Source organism: Anguilla rostrata, chromosome 3 (assembly GCF_018555375.3).
Source record: "Anguilla rostrata isolate EN2019 chromosome 3, ASM1855537v3, whole genome shotgun sequence".
Classification (NCBI taxonomy): domain Eukaryota; kingdom Metazoa; phylum Chordata; class Actinopteri; order Anguilliformes; family Anguillidae; genus Anguilla; species Anguilla rostrata.
In genome coordinates, this window is record NC_057935.1 from 57,074,225 (window position 1) to 57,082,794 (window position 8,570).

The 8,570-nt window shown below is 52.0% G+C and overlaps 1 protein-coding gene across 3 annotated transcripts in view; it reads left to right on the forward strand.

Annotated features, from left to right (window-relative positions):
* Positions 1 to 8,570, forward strand: part of LOC135251269 (zinc finger and BTB domain-containing protein 7A-like) — a 20,952-nt gene extending 12,382 nt beyond the window's left edge. For 2 of the 3 annotated variants that reach the window (XM_064328549.1, XM_064328550.1), the window contains 3 exons: positions 1 to 229; positions 478 to 1,445; positions 2,284 to 8,570. The exon at positions 1 to 229 is cut by the window's left edge and continues 308 nt beyond it. In XM_064328549.1, the coding sequence (XP_064184619.1) occupies positions 1 to 229; positions 478 to 1,445; positions 2,284 to 2,770 (1,684 nt within the window). In that variant the 3' untranslated portion in view covers positions 2,771 to 8,570. The remainder of the gene's footprint in view (positions 230 to 477; positions 1,446 to 2,283) is intronic. The other variant, XM_064328551.1, reaches the window with a different exon arrangement.

Here is an 8,570-nt window from a genome sequence, read left to right on the forward strand (position 1 = left end):
CCACCGGCTCTTCACCTCCGGCGCCGCCGCCGACCGCCAGAGCGTCTACGCGCTGGACTTCGTGCGCGCCGAGGCGCTGGACGCCCTGCTGGACTTCGCCTACACCGCCACGCTCACCGTCAGCCACGGCAGCGTGCGGGACGTCCTGAGCGCCGCCAGCCTGCTGGACATCCCTCCCGTACGGGACGTCTGCGCCCACCTGCTGGACACCAAAGTGCTCTCCCCACCGGTACACTGCGTCCCCCTGCTGTTATACACACACACACACACACACACCTCACACACACACACACCCCACACACCATGCTGCGTGTGTGAGTAAATGCTGCGTGTGTGTGTGTGTGTGTGCGTGTGGTGTGCGTGTGCATGAGTGTGTGTGTGTGTGTGCGTGCGGGTGTGCGTGTGCGCGTGCGCGTGTGTGTGTGTGTGTGTGGGCATCTCGGTCTGAGCGACTCTGTTGTTGGTTTTTTTTTTCAGCAGCTCGGCGGTGAGCTCGGAGAGGAGGATGAGGCGGAGGGCAGGGAGCGAGGGAAGGAGGCAGAAGGAGAGCGGGCCAGTCGGCTGCAGGCTCAGGAGTACCTGCAGCTCTTCCAGCAGGGGGCGCAGCGGGGCGGCAGCCCCGAACTCAGGGACCCCCTCGCTCAGCAGCACTATAGCCAGCCCAACGGGACAGGCCACGCCCCCTCCCAATACCCCGCCCACCCCATCGCACAGGACCTGCGGGACCAGGAGAAGGAAGAGGAGGAGGAGGACGAGGAGGATGAGGAGGACGGGGAGGAAGAGGGCGTGCTGAGGGCAGAGGCCCTCCTGGCTTGGGCGAGGGCGAGCGGGGGCGTGGCTGCCCCGCCCTTCTTTGCCCCTCCCCAAAACGGACACTACTACCTCCAGCCGGACCCCACGCCGGGACCGGAGCAGGGGAGGGGGCGGGGCCGGGGGCGAGGCCGGGGCCGGGGGAGGGGCCGGGGGAGGGGCGGGGGGAGGGGCGGGGCGTCGGCCACCGCCCTCCTGCAGCAGATGATGGACTCCATCGAGCAGCAGAAGGAGTGGGCGGGGCCAGTCCCGGCTGGGGACCCCCCCGAGGCGAAGGAGGAGGAGGAGGAAGAGGAGGAGGAAGATGGCGATGCCGACGTGGAATTTTACTTGAAGTACTTTAACAGCGTGCAGCGGGAGGGCGGGGCTCACGCCACGCTGCCAGGCCACTCCCCGCCAGACAGCGGAAGCCCCGCCCCCAGCCCCGGCTCGGCCGGCGGGGGCGGCGGGGGCAGTGGGGGCGGCGGGGGGCGTGGCCGGGTCCTCGGGGAGAAGAAGATGCGCTCCAAAGCGTTTCAGAAGTGCCCGATCTGCGCCAAGGTGATCCAGGGGGCGGGGAAGCTGCCCCGGCACATCCGCACGCACACCGGAGAGAAGCCCTACGAGTGCGCCATCTGCAAAGTGCGCTTCACCAGGTCAGCAGCAAGGGGTGCTGGGAAATGTAGTGTATACGTATTCAGCTTGGCAGAGAGGTATTGGGGTAGGCCTACAGATCTGAACGGCGTGGGCGGGGCTGCACGACAGCGTTCTATCAAAACGCAGCCCCATCCCGTTCAGGGCAGGGCTGTCTTGGGTTTCTGTCCCGCAGTCGGGGGGGGGGGGGGGGGGAGCACAGACGGAGGGTAATCTAGGAGCTTCTTCTGGCCCCTTCTGCTCTGGGACGGGCTGCACGCCAAAAATCTCCTAAGACCTCTCGGTATTTGTGGGGGAGCTGGGAGGCGGGAGGGACAGTGGGAGGGGGAGGGGGAGGGGGGTAATCCAAGTTTTTTGGGCTGCTTAAAGCTGGCAGTGGGCACCGGTGCTGTAATCTTAATCCTGCTTGATCAGGGGTTGTGCTCAAACTGAATCACTCCTGTCCTTTAATAATTCAGCCCCAGGGTCAGTGTACTGCTACTGTACTCTGAGCTGAGCTACACTCACACACACACACATGCACACACACACACACACACACACATACACACACACAAAAACACACACGCACACAGTGCACACACCACACACACACACACACACACAGTGCACACATCACACACGCCACACGTGCACACACACACAACACACCCACCCCACACATCACACAACCACACACATGCGCCACGAAAGTGCACCACAACACAACCACACAACACACAATCTGCAGGTTTATCTAAAAAAAGAAAAGCCTGTCGCTTCTTGTTTACCCCTTGGTCCCCTCGTGAAGACGGCTCTAAACCCCCTCCCCCTCCCCTCCCCTCTCTCCCCCCCCCCCAGACAGGACAAGCTGAAGGTCCACATGCGGAAGCACACGGGGGAGAAGCCCTACGTGTGCCCCGACTGCGGGGTGGCCTTCGCCCACAACTACGACCTGAAGAACCACGTGCGCGTGCACACGGGCCTGCGGCCCTACCAGTGCCCCAGCTGCCTCAAGACCTTCGTGCGCTCCGACCACCTGCACCGCCACCTGAAGAAGGACGGCTGCACCGGCGTCCCGTCCCGCCGCGGCCGCAAGCCTCGCATCCGGGGTCCGGGGCCCCTGGAGCCCGCCGCCGCCGCCGCGGGGGGGCCGCTCGGTCTGGGGCCCGGCCACCAGGGGCCCGGCGGGGGCCGGCGGCATCCGGAGGGGGCGGCGCCCGTGGGCCGAGACGCGGGGAGGAGCCCCGTCCGCTACCCTGAGCTTAGCTCCGCCCACTACCCCGCCTTCGGCCACGCCCCCAGGTCGCCGGAGCAACTGGGGGTCATGGCAAGAGTGGGGTCGTGAGAGACGGGGGGGGGGGAGAGAAAAAGGGAGAAAGAGAGGTGGACTTATGGACACTAGACGCTTGTGACTTGAAATCGAAGGACGATAAACAAACAAAAACAAACAAAAAAAGTCTAAATAGTACAGGAATGAATACAAACAAAAAAACTTTTTTTTTCTATAAACCAAAATCAGGGTGTCTGTAAAAAAAAAAAATTCTAGCTCTTTAAAATTGAGTTTTATTATTTTGTTTTTTCCACTAGCTTTGAAATCCAACATGGCTGCTTGAAGGGGAGGGGCCTAGGGAGCGAGGGGGTGCTGAGATCACACACAGATCAGCAGATCCCAGAGCAGCCCTGTTTGCAAAACAGAAAGAGCTCTCTGGGCTGGTTAAACTCTGTTCAAATTCGGATGCATTTGAAAATGGGCAAGTTGGGAACAAACTCCAGTCGGCAAATTCAGGCTACTGGTGAGGTATGTTCCGCATCCACCAGGGGTCAGTGCTGAGACAGAACCTTAAAATGTCCCCAAGGTAACTGCACATAATAGGGTGTGATTCCTGCGATCCCCCCCTCCCCCCTTAAAAAAAAAAGGGGAAAAAAGTGGGTGACTGTTGAGTTGAAACTGTTCTGGGGCTTTTTCGTCCGTGGGGGCGGGGAATGAGGAGAGGGAGGTCCTTTCTTTTTAAAGCACTACCATTGGCCTGCCACTAGTGGGCAGCAAAACCCTTCCTTGAACCCTTCCTCATTTTATCCACCCCCTACTATTGTGGTTGTTTGGTTTATTTTATTTCATTTTTTACCCTTTCCTTATTGGTGGTTTGATAGTTGTTTTTTTTTTTGCTTTTTTTCATTAACTGCTTCAGGTACTTGACACTTTAAATATGTGCGTGTGTGCGTACGTGCGTGCGTGTGTGTGCGTATATATATATCTATCGGTTGAGATCATCTTGGACGTAACTGAGAAACATTTTGGGTTACTCTGAAGTAATATCAAAAACCACTGGGAATCGAATTATTACCTTAAGCCTTCAAACCTGTAAGGTTAAAAAAATAGTGAAGGCCAAACAATTTCTGCACAGGATTTCCAGGTGTACTAGTCTGGTTTCTCAGCCACATTGTCCAAGTTGGTTTCAAATAAGAAAGAAAAAAAACCTTGTAATACCCGCTTGTGAAAGAGAAAAAGGCAGGGCCAAATTAATCATTAATTTATTATTTTTTTATTTTATATGATTTTTAAAGCATTAAGCACCTCTTTACCTTTAAAAAATATATTTTACTGATGACAGAGATCTTACTGAAAATATATAATATTTGGGAAAATTTATTTTTTTTGAAAAATGGGTGTATTTATGAGAATATACAGACCAAAGGAGCAGGTGAAGAACGTGCTGATGCAGATCTTAGGCCCCGGGGGACCATAAAGCTCTGAGCTAACGGAGCAGCAGCGAATGTACGTAACAGGAAGTCACTTACAGGGACACGGAACCAGGTGCATGATGGGAAGAGGGCGGGGTCGCAGGGGAACGCCGTGCTGGCGGTTCTGCTGTCCTTGCACATTCCAAAACATATTTCAGGTTTTTGGAAACTACGAGATATAGCCACGTTTCCCCCCCTCACTTTCTTAAATTTCTTATTTTTTTAAACAGAACTCTGTCCGGTAATTCCGGGACCGAAAGGGAAAATTTAGATTTCTCCTAACTCTAGAAATGCAAATAAAATTCACGCACAATTTTTTTTTCATTGGACCAGGCCTGGTTGGGGAGCGCATTATCTCGTTCTCAGAACGAGCACTCAAATTTACGAGCGGTTGGAGAGCGCGTGGAGCGCGCTTCCTCTTTCTGCAGCGAACGCTGTTCTGGGCCGTTTTTCCCGCGCGGCACGCCCACCTTCCTGCGGGCGGGCGAGTTGGAAAAAAATGTGAAGCGCGTTAAACTCGCCCAGACACGTCGTGCATCTCATTTCGGCTCCCGATTCAGCCAAAGCTTAATAACGAACTTAATAACACAGTCTCCCCGTGCTTTGAAGTAGGCCTGCCCTGAAAGGGACTAACTTGAGAGAATTAGTTCCGTGTTTATGTACGTCTCCTAATTCCGTCACTAATTAAGTCAGGCTAGTACGATTTTATCCTGCGTATATTGATACCTTTGTGCTACAATTATATATGTAGCCTATTTATACATGCAAATGTGAGTGAGCTTCGGTACCAAAATGGTGGGTGTTGCTGTCGTTGGGGGGGAGGGGGCTTGTTTCTGAAAAGGGCACTTTCTGGGGAAAAAAACGGGTGTTTTCATGCAAAACTATTGGAGGAAAATCAGGATCATCAAAAATATTTCCCTGGTTTGAAATCTATTATGCACATTTATTGTTTTTTTTTATTTTTTATTTTTTAACTTTACTCCCAAAATGCTGTTGGGGTTTTTGACCTCAAGAAAAAAAAAGAAAATACGCACTCAAAGTTAAAAAGCGAGGTTGATTTTTGTGTGTTTACCTGATTGCACTTGAAGTCACTGTGGGCAGGGAGGAGGGGGCTGAGTGACCTCAACTGTCCTCTTAATGCGGTACAGAGAAGCTGTGGGGTGGGGGGGGGGCGGCTTCGAAGTGTGTGTGTGCGTGCATGCGTGCGTGTGTGTATGCGCGTGTGTGTGCCTATGTGCGCGTGCGTGCGTGCGTGTATGTATGTGTGTGTGTCTGATTCTCAGGGCGTCTCTGGACAGGCCAGCTTTATCTTTGGCCATCTGGACACCCACTCACCCCTCCCCCGTAGATTTGTACCCTCGTTCGCACTTCGGTGTTGGAGGTTAGCTCTCCTGTCCCGTCTTTAACACCCCCCGGCTGCACTCTAAACTCCCTCCTGCAGAGGGAGGCATAACGATAATGTAGCAGTTATGAACCTTACATGCTCTCAAACTCTGGGTAATTCTTGCAGTGATTTTTCTTTATTTGTGGTAATAACTTCACAATGCAATAATCTATTGATTTTTTATTTTTAAAGAAAGCATCTTCATTCTTTTCCCTCTGTAAATATGGGTCCATACTCAGAATTCATGATGACGCATTCATCTTAAACCTATACTGTTCTTAAGGCATGACCGCGAAAGATATTATGAACTGTCCCACATTAGACAGCTCCCCCTGGTGGCGGTGGACTGTAATTGTAGTGTGAATGTACTCCATTGGAACGTGGCAAAGAGGGTTTCTTAGGACTCTGCTGCCAGGGGTTCCTAAGGGGACCAAGTGGGGGGGTGGGGGGGGGGAACTTGTTCAAAACCTTGGATTCAAAGAAGAAAGTGCCTTAAGTGCAGAGAGGGTCAAGCCCCCCCCCCCCCCACTAGCTTTTTGGTCCCACAAATATTCCCAATAGTAACGATGGTGGAGTGAAGAGTGTACGTGTGTATGTGTGTGTGTGCGTGTGTGTGTGTGCGTGTGTGTGTGTGTGCGGGTTAACCAGGGTCTTTTGCTTTGCCTGCTTTTCTCTGAAGAAAGAAAGGCAGGATAAACCCGTCCAAAGCTTTCCTGTGTTCTGTGCCTGTAAGCTGATCATCGGGCACGAAACGGAGAAGTAGGTGCGCGCTCTGCTTTTTAAAAAGGAGGTTACAACGGGATCTCCGTCAAAGATACCAGTACCATAGAAATTTACCCCCTGGAATTAAATGTACCATAGATAAATAAATTGTTTGGAATATATTCGTGGGGCCAAAAATGAGAATGACTTGGCAGACTGGACCATCACCCTTGTTTGAAGTGGTTCAGTCTACCCCCCCACCCCCCCCCCACCCCCCCAACCCCCCAACCCCCCACCATTTTTCTAGTGGTTCAGTCGTAGTGAACCCAAACAGACCTGTCACGTGCATGCTTTAAAAATGTTTAAGAAAATAATTATTTTTGTTCATTTTTGAGAATGGTGTGTGTGTGTGTGTGCAAACGGAGTTGTATTTATTTACTGAGCACAATCAGGTGTTGGTGTTAGTGAAACACACTTGCTTAAATGATAATAATTTTGGAGGTCCAAAATTCCCACGGTAACACTCCCGTCCCCCCCCCCCACCCCCATCCCCCTCCTCCCTTCACCACCCGCCCTCCTTTTCTCTGTTTGCACTAAGAGTCCCTCTCGTTTGCATTGGGGTCAGATGATTTGCACTAATCTGGGAGGGGTGGGGGTGGGGGTGGGGGACAGCAGGTGGGTGGACGTGAGGGGTGGGTGTGGTCTTCTGGGACTGAATGGTTGTGGTGGCTGAATCTTGCTGATGTCGGGGGGGGGGGGTGGTCTCACCGGGGGCGTTGGAATTGTTGGAAAGGTCGCTGAAGGTCGCTGACTAACCCTGCCCTGTCAACTCTCAGACCTTCAGAAATTTTGATCCACGATCCCCACCCAAGCATCCCACCCTTCTCTTAACTCTTTAGAGGTGTTTTATTTTCGCTCGCTTTTCAGAGGTACTTGAACTTCTTCTCTCTCTCTCTCTCTCTCTCTCTCTCTCTCTCTCTGCCCGGTCGTTTATTGTTTGCCCATTCCCGTGCCCGGCCTAATTCCGCTTCCTGCCGGAGCTGCCAATCACAGCTGACACATTCCTAAAATTCTTAATTCCTCACTGGAGCCGGTGTTGGGAAAAGGAAAACTGTCTTGACAGGAGGGTAGTGGGCGGGGCCTGTGCCGTATGATGTCACCCTGCGACGATTGTAAAGATGCACTTTGTGGTGGGTGGGCGGGGGGAGGGTTTAGTGGGAGAGGCTTTCCATAATTTTTTTTTTCTGTGTGTGTCTCCTGTTATTTTTTTGGGGTTGTTAATACTGCTGTTAATTTTGTTGTCATTCTTATTTTGATAGATCCGTTGTGGATAATGTCATCATTGTTGTTGATTTAAAGGCAAAGAAACTACATGGAAAATGTAAAAACTTGAATATTTTGTATGTTTTATTTTGGGGATGTTATATGTCAGTCTGAGCTTGATTGCAAGAGTTTGATGGATCATTAATAGCCTGAGTCTGAATATTTGATGTTAAGCCGAAAAAAAATTAATATATACAATTATTATGCAGTTACAGGTTTTGATGGAGAAAAGAACGAGGGACGTGTCTGGCCCTCCCGGCGCAGGGCTTGCCTACCCCTGCCTCAGATTACTCACGGGCTGGACTCTGGGTAACACGACCCAAGCGCCGATCCCGGTACACTGGGGCGGTGGGACTCAACGGCCCATTCATGTTTCCAACAGCGGCCCCTAGTGGCCGTGAGATCACGCTGCAGAATTCGGCTTCCGTCCGTGTCGCCGCACCGCGGAATGACGGCAGAGTTCCACGCAAGCAGACTTCTAATGTTACCGCCCCGCGCCTTAAATGCGTGGAGTAAGAACACAGAATCATAGCCGTTGTAAAGCACAAAGGAAATCGACGAGGGTGCGGCGGGGGGGGGGGGGGGGGGGGGTCTGCTCTTGGCGGAGATTCGGGGAAAGGTTCCGGCACTTTCCGAAGCACTTGGTACATACGCACTGGGGTGTAGGGGCAGCAAAGAAACACTCCTTGTCTCTCAGGATGGGACAGTAAAATAATGTTCTTTTCCCAAAAGTCCTGTCCCACATGTTTAATCTCTGACTGTTCGAAGTGAGGAGCAGGGCTAGAAGGGACTTGTGTGTTGTACACTGTATGAGACCATAAAATCAATACTGCCCACGTTAGGCAGTTACATTTTCCCCACATTTTCTTTTACATTGTTTGTTTGTTTTTTGTTTTTTTAAAACTTTTTTTTCTTGAAATGGATTTACAAATCTCTCTGGCATCCTGGTTTAAAGATGGAAAAAAAATCTTTTTATAAAAAGGAACTAATTGTG